General features: G+C 47.9%; 1 protein-coding gene across 4 annotated transcripts in view; it reads right to left on the bottom strand.

Moving 5' to 3' along the window:
* nuggc (nuclear GTPase, germinal center associated) overlaps positions 1–24,374 on the bottom strand; it is a 116,118-nt gene that overhangs the window by 73,130 nt on the left and 18,614 nt on the right. For 3 of the 4 annotated variants that reach the window (XM_031903781.1, XM_031903782.1, XM_031903780.1), the window contains exons 3-11: positions 23,056–23,249; positions 22,417–22,526; positions 21,995–22,048; positions 17,850–21,032; positions 14,987–17,753; positions 5,316–6,297; positions 4,984–5,206; positions 4,487–4,696; positions 2,899–3,108 (exon numbers count right to left, since the gene is read on the bottom strand). In XM_031903781.1, coding sequence (XP_031759641.1) covers positions 2,899–3,108; positions 4,487–4,696; positions 4,984–5,206; positions 5,316–6,297; positions 14,987–17,753; positions 17,850–21,032; positions 21,995–22,048; positions 22,417–22,526; positions 23,056–23,249 — 7,933 coding nt within the window. The remainder of the gene's footprint in view (positions 1–2,898; positions 3,109–4,486; positions 4,697–4,983; positions 5,207–5,315; positions 6,298–14,986; positions 17,754–17,849; positions 21,033–21,994; positions 22,049–22,416; positions 22,527–23,055; positions 23,250–24,374) is intronic. The other variant, XM_031903783.1, reaches the window with a different exon arrangement.

Below are 24,374 nucleotides of genomic sequence, written 5' to 3'. Positions count from 1 at the left end.
GCCAGGTAATTGATGGAATCAGAAGAAACAGGTCACATATACAGTAGTCAAAGGGCAAGAGATCCAAAAGTAACAAAAAATAATAAAACTCAAGGTTTACATTAATATTGGGGGAAGACTGAAATTTAAGTCCATTCTGTTACAAGTTTATAGTATAGAGAATTTAATAAAATAAATATATCGCTTAACGCTCTAAGGAAAGTCAAGAAAGTAACTTAACTGCATCCAAAAGTTTCTGGGAAGGGGTAGCAAATGTCCAACAAGCAGCCTCCAACTGTTTATGAATACAACTTTTTGTAATCCACTGACTGCCAAAACCTCATCAAATTGGGAGTTGTAGTGTAACAACAGCTGGAGAGCAGCAGGTACGGTTATAAAAAATAAGGCCTCACACAGTGTATTTTGGTATGAAGTTATAGCTTTGTCAGTTTTTGGTAAAGTAATGAACACCTTGCAATTTGGTGCAGCTGCATAAGGCTATTGTATATACAGATGCTTTTCATGCTGCACCATTGAGGGGCTTATACTCGAGTCAATAAGTTTTTCCAGTTTTCTTAGGTAAAATTAGGTACCTCGGCTTATACTCGAGTATATACGGTACCTCTTATCGTAAATTCCATTTCTTCTAGTCCCGACATGTCAGTACGCATGGGCAGTATTGCCCCCACACCTAGGAGGTAGGACCTATATACCAAAGCCAATCAAAATTAACCCTTACCTATAAGACCATGTGACTTCCTCCTCACCACTGTTATACATTTGCCAAGCAATGCAAGAACCAAATAATTGGGATGGGAAACCCCGTACTGACATGTCGGGACTAGAAGAAATGGAATTTACGATAAGAGGTAAGTGAAATTCTCATTATATATATATCTGTAATGATATGGCGTTACTGTGTGTGCGGCACTTTGTACCTCAGCGTGTGGCAACAGGGGGGCAAACTGAAGTAAATACATACGATATACAGAGAGCTAAATAAAAGCAAATCCATGCTATTCCCATTGGGGAGCCGTCGGAGAAAACTCTCCCATACTTACCTTAGTACCTAGATTCCGCTCGGCATTATGGGTACAACAGACCTGTCACTGTATCTAAGGGAGGATTTACAGCCCACCCTAGCAAAGCTCAAATCTGTGACCCCCCACTGGAATAAACTAGTGATAATGCTATGGGGCAGAATGCTAAACTGTGAACGAATCTCCTTCATTTGGGCCAACAAATCCCCAAGGATATCATGGCTGGCTCTTACTGCTCCCAGAGATAAGGGGGGGCTCGCTCTTACTGCTCCCAGAGATAAGGGGGGCTCGCTCTTACTGCTCCAAGAGATAAGGGGGGGCTCGCTCTTACTGCTCCAAGAGATAAAGGGGGGCTTGCTTGCAGAGCTATTGTGTTGCTTCCCAGTTACCCTACATACATAACTGGTTCAGACCAGGGTAACCCCGACTGTCCTGCATGCAGCAATAATGGGCTCCCTAGGGCCCATACGCAACTCGCCATACAAACGGAAGGAGGATCACCCGCCCAAGGCCCGCCCCCCTCTTCCCCAAACATCAGCTAAAACACCACTATGGAGAAACCTTTTTCTTATTTCCGGCTGAGACATTTTATTCCCAATTCAGGACCTACACACTTGGCAATGGGAAACCCGACTCTGGGCCCCAAACCCCACCAAAATAGTTTCCCAACTGTATAATTCAGTCTTCACACCCGGCTCCATTCAATAAAGCACAATATAAATGGCTGGCAATTATCCCATCTTTAGATGAGGACCAATGGGAAGAGACTATTGATAACGTAGATGCCTTTTTAATATCCCTAAGGGATAGAATGATCCAGTTTAACATGATTCACCAAATATACATTACCCCTGTGAAACTTAAGGCCATGGGAAAACTAGAAAGATCTAAATGTATGAAATGTAATATGGCAGAGGCAGGTTTCCTCCATCTGATCTGGGATTGTCCCCAATTAATAACATACGGGACAGAAGTCACTCACTATACAAATGAATATTGGCTACTGAGATCTGCCTGCGCCATCCTAACAACTGCCCATGAACGTATCACATCTACAGGGCAGGCCTGCGCCATGCTAACAACTGCCCATGAACGTATCATATCTACAGGGCAGGCCTGCGCCATGCTAACAACTGCCCATGAACGTATCATATCTACAGGGCAGGCCTGCGCCATGCTAACAACTGCCCATGAATGTATCACATCTACAGGGCAGGCCTGCGCCATGCTAACAACTGCCCATGAACGTATCATATCTACAGGGCAGGCCTGCGCCATGCTAACAACTGCCCATGAACGTATCATATCTACAGGGCAGGCCTGCGCCATGCTAACAACTGCCCATGAATGTATCATATCTACAGGGCAGGCCTGCGCCATGCTAACAACTGCCCATGAACGTATCATATCTACAGGGCAGTCCTGCGCCATGCTAACAACTGCCCTATGGCGACTCCAGATCTGGTCTGTGGGCACATCAGGCCAAAGCGGAGGCATCAGGAAAAGTTCAAATGCAACACATTCATGGCCGGCCTTGGTTCCACAAAGAAGGCCAGAATGCACTGGAGGAATATGGGGAAAGGTCAGGGTTTCAATGTGACGTGACTGCGTTAGTAATGGGGCTGCCCTCCAGCCAATACCAAGTCTCATTTAGTGCAAATACAGAATGATGGAGCCACAGTCACACCATTAGGAAAGGTACTTGGCTCCCTATAAGCTCCTTCGTTGTGTCAATAGCCACTGGGCCACCATTTCCAGTCTGAAAGGGGCAGGACAGACACAATGTAGATGTGACCTAAACACTCACTAAAGGATCTGACGAATACAAACTGCAGATACAACACTGACCAAGTGTGAATTGCGCATGAGAGGAACTTACCTCCTTGGCAATCCTATCTCTGGCTGCGTTAGAATCTCGCGTTCCTGGAAGATCGACCAAGACTGCCCCCGTCCTCAGTACTTCTGCCTCTGGGACAAAGATCCGGACGCATCGCACAATGGGCCAGAACTGCCCTCCCTTCCTCTGCTGCCGGGGCAGCTCTGAGTTGGTGTCAATGTACTTCTCAATGGCTGAGCGGAAAGCCGATGCCTAGAGGGACACAAGCAGAGCAAGTACCATAACCACATGGGCATTGGCCAATCCATCCGCACACACGGAGGCAATAACTACACAAGCATTGCCACGGGCATTGGCCAATCCATCCGCACATACGGAGGCAATAACTACACAAGCATTGCCACGGGCATTGGCCAATCCATCCGCACACACGGAGGCAATAACTACACAAGCATTGCCATGGGCATTGGCCAATCCATCCGCACACACGGAGGCAATAACTACACAAGCATCGCCATGGGCATTGGCCAATCCATCCGCACATACGGAGGCAATAACTACACAAGCATCGCCACGGGCATTGGCCAATCCATCCGCACATACGGAGGCAATAACTACACAAGCATCGCCACGGGCATTGGCCAATCCATCCACACACGGAGGCAATAACTACACAAGCATTGCCATGGGCATTGGCCAATCCATCCGCACACACGGAGGCAATAACTACACAAGCATCGCCATGGGCATTGGCCAATCCATCCGCACATACGGAGGCAATAACTACACAAGCATCGCCACGGGCATTGGCCAATCCATCCGCACATATGGAGGCAATAACTACACAAGCATCGCCACGGGCATTGGCCAATCCATCCACACACGGAGGCAATAACTACACAAGCATCACCATGGGCATCGGAACTCTGGCAATCACCAGGCTGAGGGGCAGTAACCTGCGTCTATGTCTTTCTGTGGGTGACAGGGGAATCTGCAGGCCGAGTACAACTGGGACTGATCTCTGAGCCTTTCTGTGGGTGACGGGGGTACCTACAGGCCGAGTACAACTGGGACTGATCTCTGAGCCTTTCTGTGGGTGACGGGGGGATCTGCAGGCCGAGTACAACTGGGACTGATCTCTGAGCCTTTCTGTGGGTGACGGGGGAACCTAATGGCCGAGTACAACTGGGACTGATATCTCTGAGCCTTTCTGTGGGTGACGGGGGAACCTACAGGCCGAGTACAACTGGGACTGATCTCTGAGCCTTTCTGTGGGTGACGGGGGAACCTACAGGCCGAGTACAACTGGGACTGATCTCTGAGCCTTTCTGTGGGTGACGGGGGAACCTACAGGCCGAGTACAACTGGGACTGATCTCTGAGCCTTTCGTTGGGTGACGGGGATACCTACAGGCCAAGTACTTGGGCACTGGATATGACTGTCAGCTAATCCTCCCCATAGGATACAGGAGACCCTATAGGCTTAATATAATAACCATAGGGGGTACTTACACTTTGGGGGCCTTTGCACAATGTGCTGACAAGCATCCTATTAAGATTAGGGCCAGCAGTGCTACAAACCATGACTCCAAGCAGAATGTTACAGCTCCTGTATAAAGGAGGGGGCTCACCGTGCTGTTGCATATTTGTAGCCTCTCCCCTAGGTGCTTGGTTACAGCCGTATCTTCGTTAAGCTCATCCAGCTCCGCTATTTTCCCATACACGGCCATGACTCGGCTGTGCGCCACTTTAGCCTCTGGCTTATTATCCGGCCGCCTCTTAAAGCGCCCCGACTTGTCCTTCATGTCAGTGATTAGCGCTTTCAGCTCGCGCTCCCATTCCTGAGTGAGAGAGAGTAATCACATGATCCCCAACATTAGAGTAGGTTTAAATACAGAAAGCAGTGACGCATCCGAAACGGGCCCCAAGCTTGACTTTTTCCTCCGGCGGTCGACTTTTGGCCTCTCTCCGTGTACCTACGCATAGCCAATAAATGCGCGGAACCGCCGCACTTCCGCATTTCCCGGCTTCGGCGCGGTCCACCAGAAATCCACGGGGGATCGACTGGTGGAACTCGATGGACGTTTTGGCCACCCTTGTCATAAACCATAACAGAATGCCCACTTACCTCTTTGGAGAGGAACTCCACCTCGGCCTTGTATCCCATGACAGAGCTTTTCTCAATCTCGACGACCACGGCAGTGCAGGCTCTCATAGCTGAGGTGGGCAGAACGTCGTCCTGCTCCAGCAGAGCATTCAGCAAGCTGCTCTTCCCAGCTCCAGTGTCCCCCACGACAGCAATGTGCGTCTGAGGAAGGGGGCTCTCCTCCTGCAGAGCCAAGATCCCTTTCCTAAACAATGATCAACATTTCATAAGGAAAGTAAAAGTCACATGGGGTTTATGTGCTGTGGATTTTCGACTAGTATTAGCCCCTGCTGCCTATATTCATGCCCCCTTACCTCCACTGTGCCATGGTCTCTTCATCAATGCCCTGGATGTCACAGAGAACCTGAGAAACCTCTCTCAGTACAGACTGACATTCCGACAGCTGGAACTTGACGTCATGCTCTGATCGAGCCCAGGCACACTGTGGCCCCTCACTTGCTTTAATGTGGGCATTGGGTGTTCCTGAGCGGGACTCACCAGAGTTAGAAGCAATTGGCTTTTTCTGGGGTTCAGGTAAGTTCTGGAACTGCAAAGGGGATGACATGGCCTGACTGAGGTCAGAATCCTTGGAAACATTCTCTTCATCTGAATATATTCTTTCTAAGTGGGAATCTGGTGGGACGATATCAGAGTGGATGGGGAGAAGAGGTGGCAGGGGTAGGTGCTCCCCCAGGTGTGAATGCATTAGGTTGGGCTGGACAGGAGGGGCCATGTTATTAGCAAAGGATGAACTTGCAGGCTGAGCATTATACAGGGATGGGAAGACTGGGGAACCAACTCTTGAATATGGTGAGTTGGCCAATTCTGCTGAAAAATCAGGAGATTCCCATGAACCTGACTGTGGCCAACTAGGTTCTTCGCTATCTTTAGGTCTGTGTTGTTCACCGGAGACTTGGACACCACCATAATCTGCGTCCACATCTTCTTCTTCTTTCACATCAACTTCATCATCATCATCACTGTCAATAACAATGACTGCACTGCTGTCAGTATACGGAGCCGATGACTTCCCAAACTCGCCCCTATCATATTTACTCGTTTCAAGGCTATGGGTTTTTCTTTTTCTCTTTAAAGACAGTCTAGATGAGTCTTTATCGTACATGTTACTTTCTGCCCTTGGTCCAGAATTCACAAATGGCTTTTCTTCATCAGAGTCGTAGATGACAATAACTTCAGTATCAATGCGCCGCGTCTCTTCCCTGAATGGGGAGATGGTTTGCAAGTTTCTCCAGACGTCTGGGCTCTCAGAAGACGACCCTTTATGCCCCGCTGCACCTGTAAACCAAGGGTGATGGTGAGCAACACATTCTCTTGGCTCATACAATTGGTTCCTTTCAGTTCATTTCAGTGTCTATTTTGAATACACACAGAATACATATGAAATCTTGAGCAAACTGCCCAGCCATGGACCCCACACAGCAACTCTGCAACATGGAGAAGATGGCACAGGGCTTGTCTGAAGCGCATAGGCACAGAATGGCTCATTTAGGCAATAGACCAAGCGAGCAGGCAGCCACCTATAAGCTGATATCTCCCACACGTGGGTGAATAATAGCTGCCAACTCAGCCCTCCAGCCTAACTGGCAGCTAATCAGCCTGTGCCACGGGTGTGCTTGTTATTCCTAATTATCTTGTATTCACAATGTAACTTTATCTCAAGTGGAGGATGCAGTCCTATTTATTACAGGATATAAAGCAGGGGTGGGCAAACTACGGGCTGCGGGCCACGTCCGTCCCCTTGGTCTGTTTAATCCGGCCCACCGACTCCGCAAGTCTCATCACGCGAGACTTGGCACCTGGGGACTGACGAGCGGAAACAGTGTAACGCTGGCCCGGCCCGCCGGTAAGTCAATGTGGACCCCGAGCCAGACAGTTTGCCCACCCCTGATATAAAGGGTTAAATTATTCTGCAATTTGGATAGTGAGTTGCTATTGCCCTTAGCGGCACAGGTGCCATTCATCCGGTTGGGAGTCTGGTACTTGGGTACCAGTATCTGTGTTACTGGTATGTGTGGTACTGGAATGTGCGGTACTGGTATCTGTGGCACAGGTATGTGCGGTACTGGCATGTAGGTACTGGTATGTATGGTACTGGTATGTATGGTACTGGAATGTGCGGTACTGGTATCTGTGGCACAGGTATGTGTGGTACTGGTATGTGTGGCACAGGTATGTGCGGTACTGGTATCTGTGGCACAGGTATGTGCGGTACTGGTATCTGTGGTACTGGCATGTAGGTACTGGTATGCATGGTACCAGTATCTGTGGTACTGGCATGTAGGTACTGGTATGTATGGTACCAGTATCTGTGGTACTGGCATGTAGGTACTGGTATGTGTGGTACTGGTATGTAGGTACTGGTATGTAGGTACAGGTATGTATGGTACTGGCATGTAGGTACCGGTATCTGTGGTACAGGTATGTAGGTACAGGTATGTGCGGTACAGGTATGTAGGTACAGGTATGTGTGGTACTGACATGTAGGTACCGGTATGTAGGTACAGGTACAGTATGTAGGTACAGGTTTGTGCGGTACAGGTATGTAGGTACAGGTATGTATGGTACTGGCATGTAGGTACCGGTATCTGTGGTACAGGTATGTAGGTACAGGTACAGTATGTATGGTACAGGTATGTGCGGTACAGGTATGTAGGTACAGGTATGTGTGGTACTGACATGTAGGTACCGGTATGTAGGTACAGGTACAGGTATGTAGGTACAGGTTTGTGCGGTACAGGTTTGTGCGGTACAGGTATGTGTGGTACTGGTATGTAGGTACAGGTACAGTATGTATGGTACAGGTATGTGGGTACTGGTATGTAGGTACAGGTACAGTATGTATGGTACAGGTATGTGTGGTACTGGTATGTAGGTACAGGTATGTAGGTACTGGTATGTAGGTACAGTATGTATGGTACAGGTATGTAGGTACAGGTATGTGCGGTACAGGTATGTAGGTACAGGTATGTGTGGTACTGACATGTAGGTACCGGTATCATCAGGGACTGCTCCTCCTCATGTTCATACAGCAAAGAGACAACGGATAGGTTCTTTAGGTAAGATTAGTGGGAACCAACCAAGATTAATTACTGTTAATTATTCATGGGGTACTAAACAGAAATAGTTAAAGGAAAGGAAAGGGTGCTTATTTCATTTGTCTCATTTCCCACATCGCTACCCCTGTTTGTTGCTTCTTGAAAGCGAATAGTCAATCATTTAATCGAATAGTTTCTTTAGTAGATCACGTCCGCCATTTGTTCCCTGGTCAATCTTCTGCGCATGTGCGAAATTTCTTTGCGCCTCTCGGCGTACCCAGCGCCTCTCGGCGTACCCAGCGCCTCTCGGCGTACCCAGCGCCTCTCAGCATACCTAGTGCCAGAGACAGAGACGGCTTTAGGGGACGAGAGCGCGCTCACAAGAACTACGCATGCGCTGAAATGAAAACCTACCCATTGCACGTCTCTCAGTCGCGGTCTTGAGAACAGCGCAATGAATTATGGGTAGCGCGCTTTCCTTTCTTACAGCATCGGGCAAATCGGCAGAGCAGGATCTATTAAACCGGGGCACACTACACTGACATTAGGGCACTGTCATGCTGCAATGAGGTAAGGCTTTGTTATCATATTTACCCTTTCCTTGTCCTTTAAAGGGGAAGTACTTTCCCAAATACCTTCCTGTAAGAAAGAATGAATATTAGCGCGCACCCTAGAGATCGGCAGTGGATAAGAATGTTCTGTGCAGGACTGCATGGCTCTATGCACGTGGGGGGCAGAGATGCAGAAAAGGGCCGCACAGTAGCACATAGGGGGATATCTCAAAGCCACCTAAGTGTGACAATTTTCATTACTAATATTATGCAATCAATCTTTTTTTATATAGGAATAGAAATAATTTGTTTTGCAAAGTCCTAGCACTTTGGTAGGTGACCATCCCCATTAATCATCACTGGGCTGTTCTATTACTAGATCCTATATTAAAGATGAATTTGGGGGAACATCTGATTTGAATCTACCCTGGGAGCCCTATCCCACACTTCTGGTGCCCGAATATGTAAGCTCCTGTCTCTCTAGTTGGTCCCATTTGTTCCCAACAGACTGTCTGCTTTAGGACCAGCATTTGCATCATTTCTCTGAGTATTTGGATGTCTCTGACTTGGCTGCACCACCTTGCTCTGCTGATTGGCTGCTGGGGGAGGGGGAAAGGGAGGGGGTGACATGACTCCAACTTGCAGCGCTGCAGTAAAGAGAGACTGAAGTTTATCAGAGCACAAGTCACATGGCTGTGGGCACCTGGGAAACTAACCACATAGCTAGCCCCATGTCAGATTTCAAAATTAAATATAAAAAATCGATTTCAGTGCAGAAATTTGCAGGAGCAGCGCTATTAACTGAATCCTTTTCTCATAGGCCCTCCTGTCGGTGCAGACGTTAGGGTTTTGTCTTCATTCACCTCTGGAGGCAGGACAGAGAACTGAACTTGATAACTTCTGATTGTTCCACTGTATATAAAGCTTGTCTCCACCCTCGCTCCTCAGTTCTGTTGGCAAGCTCAGTCGGTGGAAACAGTACAGATAGAAGGAAAGCCAAGAGACAAAGGAGAGAAAGATAGCGAGAAAGAGGTTCTGTTACCCATACTGGGTGGGACTTACTGGACTGACGGTTCGGGCCTACAAGAGAAGCATTTTCCGGAGAGTCCAAATCCCCTTTTCTCTAGCGGCCCTCCTGTCAGTGCAGACGTTAGGGGACATCCCAAAGCTGTCCCTCTAGTTGGGTAGGTAAAACTTCATTACGCCGGGTATAGTGCACTTGGAACTATGCCATAGCAGCCTTTAAAACCTTTCGGCCAATGCAAAAACATTCAACTTGTAAAACTTGATAAAGGTACTTGGTGACAAACCAAGTGGCTGCTCAGCAGATCTGTTGTGCAGTTGCCATGTTCTCTAGCGCCCACAATAAGGTTGATTCACTAAAGGTCGATAAGTGTTATTGCATGCTTTTTTGCGTTAAAATTGACGAGAAAAAAAACGCGTGACTCGCTAAAGTATTATCGCATGCGTTAAACTGCGCGCTACTGCAATGCGTTAATTTTAACGCATGCATTAATTCCCTAAATATCGCATTAGTCTGTGCGAAAATTAACACCTACTTGGCGCAGGCAGTACTTAAAGAAAATTGCGGTTCGTGAGCTTTTGGCAACACAATATGGACTTTGCAGTGGGATTTATTCAAGTCTGTGTGGGCCCCAGAGTGATGCAGCCTCCAGTTTGCAGGGAAATGGTCATTTTCAGAAAAGTAGTTTTACAAACGTAATGGTTACGTGCGTTAAATTGTGCGCTAATATAGCAAGCGGCGAAATATATCGTGCTCAGTGGGAATTAACGCACGCGCAGAAAATAACACAAGAAAAACACTCATCGCAACTTAAATAACGCAAACAACATCACGTCTAAATGAACGCAGGTATCCTTTTAGTGAATCGTGCGCTAAGTCACGAAAAATAAGAAGCAATAAAATTTTTAACGCATGCTATAAATAGCGCTCATTTTATCGCACTTTAGTGAATCAGCCCCAATGTGCTTTATGCCCATGTAGCGTGGGTCTTCACTGAAAATAGTCTGGGCATGTTTTTGCGGTCATAAGCCGTATGAATTGTCTCAACTGGCCAACATGCTATGGTCCTTTTAGGCACAGCATTCCCTTTGTATGTTGTGAAATAGGAGACAAGGAGGCTATCGGAATGTCTGTAGTGCGCTGACCTCTTTAGATAGAGGCGAAGAGCACAGACAACGTCCAATTTATGGAGCAGCCTCTCGTTCTCGTGGGTTGGATTTGGACAGAAAGAAGGTAAAATGATGTCCTGGTTCATGTGATGCTCTGTCACCACTTTGGCAGGAAACCTGGTGTGGTCCTAAGAACCACCTTGTGGTGCAGGGTGAGCCATGGTTCCTTGCAGGAAAACTCCACCACCTGGACCATTGATATATCCTCCCAACGGATGTTCCTTTGCCTGCACCAGGTTAGGAAAGTCCTCCAAACCCTATGGTATACCCTAGTAGTGGACTGTTTGTGGGTTTGTAAGAAGATGTTTATGGTTTTCTTTGAAAATCCATGTCGCTGCCACCAGTCGGTTTCAAGAGCCACGCAGTTAGGCAAAGCATAGTTAAGTTGACGTGCTTTATTGGCCCTTGAGTTAACAGGTCGGGTAGCAGAGGTAACCTCCGAGGTCTGGCGATTGATAATTTGACTAGTATTTGCTCGATTCAATTGCTCGAATCTGGCGCCCGTGGTTACTACTTCCCAGGTGGTGCCTGCCCAACTCCTTCCATGCCTAAGATTGTCCTCCCTTGTCCACCAGAGGAGGCTGTCATTGGTCACCTGAGAAATAGGGATTTTCTGTTGCAGGTCCTGGTGTTCCAGTGTTGCAGGGTGTGGTGTTGTAAGAGTCTGAGATGAAATCTGGAAAAAGGTATGGCCTCAAGGGTTGATACCATGAGTCCCAGGAGGCGCAAAAAGTCCTCTGCAGAGGTTCTTTCCTTGGCCCAGAGGGACTGAGTTTTCAAAACTTATGTTTTGACTTGGGAGTATACCCTCTGCGTCTTGTAGTCGAAAAGAAAACCCAGGAATAGAATCGTCTGGCTTGGCGTGAGTGAACTTTTGGGTAGTTGATCAAACGGCCATGTTGTGTTAGCATTTGGTGGCACAAATTTGTGTCCTTGGTTGCATGTGGTGCCGTGGGGGCCTTTATTAAGAGGTCGTCCATGTATGGTATGATGTACCCCCAAGGATCTCAGATGTGCCACTATCAGTGCAAGTACTTTGGTGAAAACGCGTGGCGCAGTACATAGTCTAAAGGGCAGTGGATGATGGGAGACACCACCCTTTTGGAAGGTGTGTAGAGAGGTGTGAAGTATTCTGTAACCTTGCCAAATGATGGTTAATACTCATGTGTCTGTGACATGTGTTTCCCATGTCCCCAGAAATTCTGATGCCTACCTTTTGTGCCCCTTGTTGCCAGGCTAAGTCAGGCAGAATTGGGTTTGCTGGTGTTAGGTTTTTTGGTGTTGCGTGCTTCCTGCTGCCAGGTAGTTCTGCCACATCTGGCCCCTTGGTCAGTTTGGGGAGTTTCTGAAATTTGAACAAAAGAAACAATCCTGTTATGACTTATTTGCATACGTATGAGGCGGTCTCCTCAATCCTTTTAGTTTGTTCGTGAATCCCCACTCCTGGCTCTACCTAAGCTGATCAGAAAACCCTGCACTACACTGATGAGCCCCAAAAAGGGCGAAACCGGTCTGTAGTTGGGAATCTGATCAGCTATTATCCTGGCTTCTGCTTTAAACCCAGTGGGTGAGCTTTAGCCTATAGGATAAACCCATGTAAATGGGACAAGCCCATGTAAATGGGACTTTTCTAGGAGCCTTAAGGAATTTCTTCCCAGAATCCTGTTATGACTTATTAACAAAAGAAACGAAATGGCCTCATTTGTGATGCCCATTCTCTCCTTCCTGAGTATCTGCTTGTTAAGCAAAACTTGGGTTTCTTTCCAAACAAGGACTCGCCTGTAAACTTTAACGACAGCAGTCTCAGCTTGGATGCAGTATCTCCCGTCCAATGTCTTAACCACAAGGCCCGGCACGCCACCACTGCATTGGCCGTAGTTTTGGCCACTAGTTTGGTCATTTCCATTTCAGCTTCTGCCACAAAGGACAAAGTGGTAGACAGTTTTTCAATTTCTACCTGCAGTTGTTGCCTAGATGATGGTGGATGGCATGCCAATTCCAGTGCCCAGTGTCTTGCTGTGCGGGCTAGGCCCGCTAAAGTTGCCGCAGGTCTGAGCATCGCTGCCGCTTGAGTATAAAACTGTTTCAGCACGTATTCCATTCTGCGGTCTAATGGATCCTTGAATACAGGCTCTTTGACTGGTAGAGCGGTTTGTTGTGAAAGCCAGGAGGTTTGTCCCACTTCTTCTGGTGCGGGATAAGTTTTCAAGAATCTCTGTGTGAGTGCAATACGGAGCTCTGGTTGAGTCCATTCTGCTTCAATTGTTTGGGAGAGGTAAATAAAGAATGGGAAGGGCAATTTAGATTTCTTGGATAGTTGCTTTGCTGATATGATCTTTATCAAGAAGGTAACCTTGAGTGACAGCCACTTGAGCTCACACGTTGATAGAGGTCAAAGGGTTGTTGTAAAGGATGATGGTCTCTCCTCCCGGGTGAGGTTTCAAATGAGTTGAGAAATCCAAATTCTGAAAAAGTGTTTCTTCCACCTCCGTATCTTAAGCTAGACCCTCCTCCGATTCTGAGGAAGAAGTTAAAATGACGATGGCTCTATGCTTCCTATTATCTCAGGCCCTCACATGCCCCCCTTGATAGAGTGGTGGCTGAACTGTGTTCATAATCTATTGTAAGAATTCCCCAAACTGAGCTGCTACCTGCACTGATGTATGGCCAGGTGGAGTCCCAGGGCATGGGTGAAGGGGCCACCGCTATAGGAGTATTAGCTGGGGTTGGTGATGGATAAATAGGTGGGGTGTTTGGTATTGAGGTAGAGTCTGGTGTAATCTGAGCCTGATCTATCTGGATGGTGATTCTGGGGCAGGCTTGCAATTAGAGCAATAGGTTTTCTCAGCTTTTCTTAGTGAGTGCTTGCATACTTTACATTTAGGGAGTTTATCAGGCTTCTTTTGTTGTTTTGCTGATTGGATAACTTCAACTTTACTTTAAAGGAATCCGCTTTCTCCATATTAGTCAGCAGCGTTTAGTGGCGGAAGTGGCGTACTCCCCAGATGACAGGCAAATGTATGGGCAGCGTGGTAAGGCGGGTCTGGTAGAGTGAGACAGTTGTTCTCTACCATAGGGGGCTTAGCTTAATAATTGTCAGCACATCGGCGTCCTTCAGATCATGTCGCCGCTCAGTCCCGCATTGTGAGCAGTAGATCTTGCGGCGCATCAATGGCGTTAGCACGCCCGCTTACCATTTGGTGTTAAAAATGTGCTCTTCTATTACCCCGTGACACCACCAACCATGAGAGGCAGGGTTCTCGCATGTGAAGCAGGGGTTTGGGGGTTTAGGCCCCACCATGTGGCAGCTTTGTTTGCCTTTTGAGTTTATCAGGGACAGCTCTGCGTGTCCTCAAGCAGGACTGGGAACAACTCAGCCCTGGTTCCGTGCCTGGTCATATACATGAACTCTATTCCTAGAGTTGGCACCTCCGAGGCAGCTCTGCATGCCCTCTCTGTGCAGCACACTGCATGCTCAATAACAAGTGCAACAGAAGAGCAGCTCTGCGTGCCCTGTAATTCTGGGTTGGGATCCGCACATAATGGGGCGGCTCTGCGTGCCCTGTAATTCTGGGTTGGGATCCGCACATAATGGGGCAGCTCTGCGTGCCCTATGTGTTGTTTCTGGTCCACTGCTTGGCTAAAAGGAATAAAAAAGAAAAGGAAAAGAAAAGAGACGAGAAGAAAAAAAAAAGAAAAAAACTGTCCTTCACCTCCGAGGCAGGATAAAGAATTAAGGAGAGAGGGTGGAGTCTATATATACAGTGGGAGGGCCGCTAGAGAAACCCCTAACGCCTGCACCGACAGGAGGGCCGCTAGAGAAACCCCTAACGCCTGCACCGACAGGAGGGCCGCTAGAGAAACCTCTAACGCCTGCACCGACAGGAGGGCCGCTAGAGAAACCCCTAACGCCTGCACCGACAGGAGGGCCGCTAGAGAAACCCCTAACGCCTGCACCGACAGGAGGGCCGCTAGAGAAACCCCTAACGCCTGCACCGACAGGAGGGCCGCTAGAGAAACCCCTAACGCCTGCACCGACAGGAGGGCCGCTAGAGAAAGTTTTCCCGTGACAGTATTCTGTTAGTGACTGCGCTCAGCGTTGCGCCATATAACTCTATGGTTGACAGGAATGTGCCCGGTGGCACAGCTACGTGCCAAGCTCTGCATGAGTTTTCTGATTCTTACCCTGCATAGGGCCCTGGAGGCTCTGAGCGGTTGGAGAGGAGACTTCTGTAGAACCGGCTCTGATACACTCATCCCCATCCTCTTCTTCTTTAATGGCCGGTTGGGAGGCACAGACCGTGGGCGAGGAGCACTCACCCCTCATGATAACGTTCCTGGTGGGATTCATATTACGTGACTTACACTGAGAAACCTCAGAGTTATAGGTCCACTTGTTGAGTATTACCCCTGAGCAGTGAGCTGGTTCCAATACCTCCTTGGATGTCGGCAACACAAGGTTTCCTTGGTGCGAATGAGCAGTGCCGCCATGTTCCAGCTGGGCACAGTCTGTGGTACTGGAAGTCTCATTACCTCCCTGCATAGGGTCTCTTGCGTGGGTCACACACCTCCATTCGCCAGTGGCAATAATATTCTCAGGGCTGCTGCCCAAGGGCAGCGTCCCTTCATTGTACATTTTATTATCTGACAATGATGGTTTCTTTGTACCCAAGGAACCTGCACGACTTGCATGTGGCTCAGGTACGAAGCCCAGGATTGGCTCATCACTGCTGCTGGCATGGCTAATACTGGGCCACTCACATTCTGCCCCCGGGGTACCAGTTGAACAGTTACAGGAGCTTATACCTTGGGTATGGAGGCCAGTGAGAAGGCTTGTGTTTGCACCACTTATTATAGGCGGAGTTAGAGTCGCTGCTGGGCGCACACTTGCACAGCTCTGTGATGGAGTTTGCTCCTTACACGAGGTCCATGATTTCTGCCTTTGCTCTTCAGGAACTTGGCAGTGCCTAACCCTAGCCAAAATCCCATCACCCCCTGCGGCTTGGGCCAAGGTGTGTGTTACACTGACAGAGGCTATTTCTTCTGGAATGCGTGTTACACCTACAGATTGTGTCTCCTCTGCAATATCAAGAGCCGTGTGTGTTACACTGACAGACTGTATCTCCTCTGTAATGTCGGGAGCTGAGTGTGTTACACTGACAGACTGTGTCTCCTCTGTAATGTCGGGAGCTGAGTGTGTTACACTGACAGACTGTATCTCCTCTGTAATGTCAGGAGCCGAGTGTGTTACACTGACAGACTGTATCTCCTCTGTAATGTCTGGATCCAGGTGTGTTACACTGACAGACTGTGTCTCCTCTGTAATGTCTGGATCCAGGTGTGTTACACTGACAGAGGCTATTTCTTCTGGAATGTGTGTTACACCTACAGATTGTGTCTCCTCTGTAATGTCTGGATCCAGGTGTGTTACAATCACGGACTGTATCTCCTCTGTAATGTCAGGAGCTGAGTGTGTTACACTGACAGACTGTGTCTCCTCTGTAATATCAAGAGCCGTGTGTGTTACACTGACAGACTGTGTCTCCTCTGTAATGTCTGGATCCAGGTGTGTTACACTGACAGACTGTGTCTCCTCTGTAATGTCTGGATCCAGGTGTGTTACACTGACAGACTGTGTCTCCTCTGTAATGTCAGGAGCTGAGTGTGTTACACTGACAGACTGTGTCTCCTCTGTAATGTCTGGATCCAGGTGTGTTACACTGACAGACTGTGTCTCCTCTGTAATGTCAGGAGCTGAGTGTGTTACACTGACAGACTGTGTCTCCTCTGTAATGTCTGGATCCAGGTGTGTTACACTGACCGACTGTGTCTCCTCTGCAATATCAAGAGCCGTGTGTGTTACACTGACAGACTGTGTCTCCTCTGTAATGTCAGGAGCTGAGTGTGTTACACTGACAGACTGTGTCTCCTCTGTAATGTCAGGAGCTGAGTGTGTTACACTGACAGATTGTGTCTCCTCTGTAAAGGCTCGATCCAGGTGTGTTACACTGACAGACTGTGTCTCCTCTGTAAAGTCTCGATCCAGGTGTGTTACACTGACAGACTGTGTCTCCTCCGTAAAGTCTCGATCCAGGTGTGTTACACTGACAGACTGTGACTGCACTGAAATCTGACTGTGTGTTAAACTAAAGGATTGCGCTTGTGCCAAACTTACTGTCCCTAGATGTCTAAAATAGTCACGGATGATATGGGCTATTGTGTATGGATTGTGTGTACAAGCGCTTACATCCCTTCTAGCCGACTGTCTAGGTGTCTGGTTGGCTGTAATAAACTGGTGTAGAATGTCCCCAATGCTGTCTCGCTGGGCACAAATGCCCGGTGGCTTCTGGGACTCCTCATGACACACCCGAGACTTTTTTGTGGGCACTTTCTTTTCTGAAGAAAATCTGGTCCCTGTGTCATCAAAACATCTCTTTAGCCCGACGGAACTCCTATAATCTTGCTCCATGTCATTACCTAAACCCCCTGGGGCCACAGGCGCAGGTGGGGCAAAGTCTGCTGTTTCCAAGGGATACCCTCCCATGCTAACTGTGGCTATTGGATCGGCAATGTTGTAATGACAGGTCCCCTCCTCAATTATCTGAATACCATTTGTATTAGAGTCTTGGGATAACACACTCGTTTGTTTCACTGTGTCCATCATCTGCCCACAATGCCTTGCCTCATTCAGAACTTCTCTGCCTCCTATGCACTGATCCTCAGCTGAACCCACAAGAACATTCTCGTTGGCGGCAGATTTGGTGGAAATGTTTGTCTTCTGTAATTTCATGGAAGGAGACAAACTACAAACATTCACAATCTGGAAATCAAAGGAACATTCCTCCTCATGAGAATCAAAGGGGTTCTTGTGTCGCTCTTGCTGAAGATGTTGCTTGGGCAGCAGAATGCCTGTCTCGGGAGCTGAGTGTGTTACACTGACAGATTGTGTCTCCTCTGTAATGTCTGGATCCAGGTGTGTTACACTGACAGATTGTGTCTCCTCTGTAATGTCAGGAGCTGAGTGTGTTACACCGACAGACTGTGTCTCCTCTGTAATGTCTGGATCCAGGTGTGTTACACTGACAGATTGTGTCTCCTCTGTAATGTCAGGAGCTGAGTGTGTTACACCGACAGACTGTGTCTCCTCTGTAATGTCTGGATCCAGGTGTGTTACACTGACAGATTGTGTCTCCTCTGTAATGTCAGGAGCTGAGTGTGTTACACTGACAGACTGTGTCTCCTCTGTAATGTCAGGAGCTGAGTGTGTTACACTGACAGATTGTGTCTCCTCTGTAATGTCAGGAGCTGAGTGTGTTACACTGAAAGATTGTGTCTCCTCTGTAATGTCTGGATCCAGGTGTGTTACACTGACAGACTGTGTCTCCTCTGTAATGTCAGGAGCTGAGTGTGTTACACTGACAGATTGTGTCTCCTCTGTAATGTCAGGAGCTGAGTGTGTTACACTGACAGACTGTGTCTCCTCTGTAATGTCAGGAGCTGAGTGTGTTACACTGACAGACTGTGTCTCCTCTGTAATGTCAGGAGCTGAGTGTGTTACACTGACAGACTGTGTCTCCTCTGTAATGTCAGGAGCTGAGTGTGTTACACTGACAGATTGTGTCTCCTCTGTAATGTCTGGATCCAGGTGTGTTACACTGACAGACTGTGTCTCCTCTGTAATGTCTGGATCCAGGTGTGTTACACTGACAGACTGTGTCTCCTCTGTAATGTCTGGATCCAGGTGTGTTACACTGACAGACTGTGTCTCCTCTGTAATGTCTGGATCCAGGTGTGTTACACTGACAGACTGTGTCTCCTCTGTAATGTCTGGATCCAGGTGTGTTACACTGACAGACTGTGTCTCCTCTGTAATGTCTGGATCCAGGTGTGTTACACTGACAGACTGTGTCTCCTCTGTAATGTCTGGATCCAGGTGTGTTACACTGACAGACTGTGTCTCCTCTGTAATGTCAGGAGCTGAGTGTGTTACACTGACAGACTGTGTCTCCTCTGTAATGTCTGGATCCAGGTGTGTTACACTGACAGATTGTGTCTCCTCTGTAATGTCTGGATCCAGGTGTGTTACACTGACAGACTGTGTCTCCTCTGTAATGTCTGGATCCAGGTGTGTTACACTGACAGACTGTGTCTCCTCTGTAATGTCTGGATCCAGGTGTGTTACACTGACAGACTGTGTCTCCTCTGTAATGTCTGGATCCAGGTGTGTTACACTGACAGACTGTGTCTCCTCTGTAATGTCTGGATCCAGGTGTGTTACACTGACAGAATCGGAGGGGTTCTTGTGTCGCTCTTGCTGAAGATGTTGCTTGGGCAGCAGAATGCCTGTCTCGGGCTCTTTGTTCCCCCTGTAGAACTCATGAGTAGAATCACAGTAATAGTCAGCGTTTTCCACCTCTACTTCTCTTTCTGCTTTTTCATTATAATCTTTGTGCAGTAAAACATTGCCCGTAGCCGGTAAAGGCCTGTCGTCCGCACACTGGACTAATGGTAATGGAGAAGGACTGCCAGAATCATGAGTGTTTTGTTTTACACTAGAGATTTGGTCATCACAATAATCTGCAAGAGACCCAGAACATCTTAGTGACGTCTCTCTCATAACCACAGACGAATCCCTTGATGGAAAAGCTTCACCGACGTTCCTGGAAGGACAGATGCCCGGTGGTTCATTAGGGGCTCCATTCCCTCTGCATTCTGCCTGGCTAAGACTCACTGCCAGCTTCTTCTCACCTCCATTACTTTCCATATTCATTCCTGGCTGTTCACAAGATGGATCCATATGCATTTGTTTTTTTCCTATGTAACTTCCAGCAGCGGCACAGACCTCCATGTCTTCTGCTTCTTTCAATACAGAATCATCAATAGACATAAATGCAAAGTGTTCGGCAGCGGCCTTCTCCCCAGGCTCCGTAATTACAGTGCAGGGCGCACTGGGCATCACTGTCACTGAAGCAACAACTGCTGGGCTTAAAGATCCACAATTAAGTATTTCTGCATCTTTTTTGTGCAATTTATCTAACGTAACATCTTCTTGTATAATGGATGAGATGTTACATGCAGGCAGTGGTAGGCTGTCCTTATATATATGGACTGATTTGTTACTGTAAGCCAAACATTCTGCAGTAGAGATAGACTCTGTTGCCTGGTATTCTCTGTTTGTGTCCAGTTGGTGTAACAATTGGGCCACTGGGCTATCACAGGTATCAGCAATATGCTCATTGGTCATTGGGCTATCACGGGTATCAGCAATATGCTCATTGGTCATTGGGCTATCACAGGTATCAGCAATATGCTCATTGGTCATTGGGCTATCACGGGTATCAGCAATATGCTCATTGGTCATTGGGCTATCACGGGTATCAGCAATATTCTCATTGGTCATTGGGCTATCACAGGTATCAGCAATATGCTCATTGGTCATTGGGCTATCACGGGTATCAGCAGTGTGCTCATTGGTCATTGGGCTATCACGGGTATCAGCAATATTCTCATTGGTCATTGGGCTATCATGGGTATCGGCAATATGCTCATTGGTCATTGGGCTATCACGGGTATCAGCAATATGCTCATTGGTCATTGGGCTATCACGGGTATCAGCAATATGCTCATTGGTGGCATACTCTACTCCCAAAGATTGGTTTTCACTCTCTGGCCATACTCTCGGAGAAGCTAAAGTGTCACATTCAACAACACTCTGGTCTTGAATTCGCTCGTCATCGAGTTTCTCATGAAGCTCCTCCTCTCCGTATTGCGCTACATGACAAGGTGATGTTACATCTCTATATTCAGACTCTACCACGTCACCGGATGGAGCTTTAGCATCAGTCTCACAGTAGGGCTCATCGACAGAGAAAACTGGAGATTGTGCAGAGCATTTTATTGTAAAAGATTTTCCTTCTTCTGACTGGTGAGAGCCTTCTTCATCTGAATCAAACAACAGGCTGGAATGCAAGGATATATTAGAAGTCTCTCTGGAACTTAGCTCAAGCAGGCTCCTGTTCTTGAAGGACTTTATGGTGGTATATTCAGGAGGGTTTGAAAGATACCTAGGAACACCCATTATATCCACTGGGGTTGGAGCTGGAGAGGTATTCCTGTCAGGATCTGAAAGGGTTTCACCACCGGCACTAGGACCTGCAGTAACAATTCCAGTGTCCATCTGGGCATGCTTATTATCTTCTATTAGCTTCAGAGGTGGAGATACTGCACATTCCTGCATCAACAAAACACAGACAAATCGTCAGCCCCCACTAAATATATGGAATCATCCTTGTAAATGACTGGGTTCTGTGCAAGGTTCCTCCTTGATCTTACTACACACTGAGCTAAGCCTTCTCCTATCTGATAAACAGCCCATATCCGGCATTCTATGCAAATCTAGATTGTGTTCGTAGTATAACCTGGGTAAAGCATTCTCCTTGCTGATACCATTCTGTAGGATGGACAAGGCTGCCAGTTTGGACACACACGTTGGGTCAAACAGATCATATATAAGGCTGAGGGCACAAAGGTTTGCTCCATTGCTCTCAAACTGTGTTTTGTTCCCAGGCTGGGGGAAGCGGAACCTCAGTAAAACTGCGCTGACAAGGGAAGCTTGTCAATGCTTTTTGGTCTAAAAACACGAAAGCACCATTGGTTGCAGGAAAGATCGTTCGTACCCTCCACTACCTCCACTGAACTGTCAGATATGGAGGTAGAATTCTACCCCTATCTGACATCTCAGCCCTAAAAGCATGCCTTTGCTTGGGCACCTTCAACGGGGCCCGATCAAAATCTTTTGTCCCACCTGATCGACGTGACGACCAATATCCAAGGCTTTTGCGATATCGGTCACCTCGTCAATAAACCATACAAGCACCGAATATCGTACAAAACCTTGTGCCGTTGGATAATATCGGTGCATGTATTGGCAGCTTAACAGTAGGGCGAGCAAGCAGATTCATGTAGACAGGCAGACAGACATTGGGGCAATCATATTAGCCAAGATAGTATCAGCAATAGAACCTTTTTTAACCCAAACAGAAACCAAAAGAGAGATATCCCTACAGTACAGGAGCCCTATACATACAAGACTTGATGCAATCTATAGCCCATACTCATAAATACTCTGCAGTTATCATCGAAATCCCTTAGTGAGACCCAAATTCATGAAGAGCTGAGGCTGAAGTGTGATACCTCAGGAGAGCTTTCCTCAGACGACTGTTCCATCCGGCATTGGCAACGTTCAAACTGTAAAGCAAAAGAAATATAAACTTGAGCTGTCACTTTCCTACCGCGCCCGCTCGGGGGTCTCCCTTACCCACTGATGGGAATACGCTGGTTAATTCTATAGTGATTTGGGGACGAGGCCTTAGGACTTGTGTTCTAAAAATGCAGATTAATGAGTAGGCAACTGTAGCGATACCAGTATAAAGAGGAATGAAAATAAAGTGTTAGGCAGAAGTGTATGAGCCAAGCCTTTTAGTTTCTACCAAACCCAACAGACTGTAAGTTCATCCACCCGGAAATGTGTTTAACTTGGACTGGAGCTTATATTGTACATTACTTACAGAATATTCACACATTATAATCAACAACAGAAAATACCATTAACCTACCAGAAAGTAGAGTTCAGAGTTTGGCTGGCGTGCTCTGGTGCCCGGGCAGATATTGCCACTGCTTGGGTGCCCAAACGTGACCGTGTCTCCTTCATTTAGAAAGTGCTCAGCTGTAATGGCAGAAGGCAACCATTAATGTACCTTATTCCTACTCACGGCCAGACACCCCCAGGCCCTTCCCTTACACTTTATTCCTACTCACGGCCAGACTCCCCCGGGCCCTTCCCTTACACTTTATTCCTACTCACGGCCAGACTCCCCCGGGCCCTTCCCTTACACTTTATTCCTACTCACGGCCAGACACCCCCGGGCCCTTCCCTTACACTTTATTCCTACTCACGGCCAGACTCCCCCGGGCCCTTCCCTTACACTTTATTCCTACTCACGGCCAGACTCCCCCAGGCCCTTCCATTACACTTTATTCCTACTCACGGCCAGACACCCCCGGGCCCTTCCATTACACTTTATTCCTACTCACGGCCAGACTCCCCCGGGCCCCTCCCTTACACTTTATTCCTACTCACGGCCAGACTCCCCCAGGCCCTTCCATTACACTTTATTCCTACTCACGGCCAGACACCCCTGGGCCCTTCCCTTACACTTTATTCCTACTCACGGCCAGACACCCCGGCCACCTACCATCGATGCGCACATCATTCACATACACCCCAGTGAAGCTGGAATCCATCAGCCTGAAGCTCATGGGGCTGGATGCACAAATGACACGAGCATGAATCCTCGAAATATAGACTCTTCCATGAGGGTCCTGCGCCGTGGCAAAATAATCCACTACGCTCTTGTTCCTCCCGATCAGGGTCACAGGTTTCAAGAAGCTACAGGACAAAGAATAAGACTGTAAGATCTGGGGTGATGGAGTAATCTTATTATGGGACTTGTGTTAGTGTTACACTATGTGCTGGGTGTTAACATATACCCCCTATTTATTGTGCCACCCCTCAGGGAGAGAGAGAAATCTGGAACATATACCCCCTATATATTGTGCCACCCCTCAGGGAGAGAGAGAAATCCCCCATGCCCCCTACATTACTGTGCCCCCCACAGGCAGAGAAATCTGGAACATATACCCCCTATTTATTGTGCCACCCCTCAGGGAGAGAGAGAAATCCCCCATGCCCCCTACATTACTGTGCCCCCCACAGGCACAGAAGTCTGGAACATATACCCCCTATTTATTGTGCCACCCCTCAGGGAGAGAGAGAAATCCCCCATGCCCCCTACATTACTGTGCCCCCCACAGGCAGAGAAATCTGGAACATATACCCCCTATTTATTGTGCCACCCCTCAGGGAGAGAGAGAAATCTGGAACATATACCCCCTATATATTGTGCCACCCCTCAGGGAGAGAGAAATCCCCCATGCCCCCTACTTTACTGTGCCCCCCACAGGCAGAGAAATCTGGAACATATACCCCCTATTTATTGTGCCACCCCTCAGGGAGAGAGAGAAATCTGGAACATATACCCCCTATATATTGTGCCACCCCTCAGGGAGAGAGAAATCCCCCATGCCCCCTACTTTACTGTGCCCCCCACAGGCAGAGAAATCTGGAACATATACCCCCTATTTATTTTGCCACCCCTCAGGGAGAGAGAGAGAAATCCCCCATGCCCCCTACATTACTGTGCCCCCCACAGGCAGAGAAATCTGGAACATATACCCCTATTTATTGTGCCACCCCTCAGGGAGAGAGAGAAATCCCCCATGCCCCCTACATTACTGTGCCCCCCACAGGCAGAGAAATCTGGAACATATACCCCCTATTTATTGTGCCACCCCTCAGGGAGAGAGAGAAATCCACCATGCCCCCTACATTACTGTGCCCCCCACAGGCAGAGAAATCTGGAACATATACCCCCTATTTATTGTGCCACCCCTCAGGGAGAGAGAGATAAATCCCCCATGCCCCCTACATTACTGTGCCCCCCACAGGCAGAGA

Source organism: Xenopus tropicalis, chromosome 6, assembly GCF_000004195.4.
Source record: "Xenopus tropicalis strain Nigerian chromosome 6, UCB_Xtro_10.0, whole genome shotgun sequence".
Taxonomy (NCBI): Eukaryota; Metazoa; Chordata; class Amphibia; order Anura; family Pipidae; genus Xenopus; species Xenopus tropicalis.
This window is presented reverse-complemented; position numbering and strand designations above follow the sequence as displayed.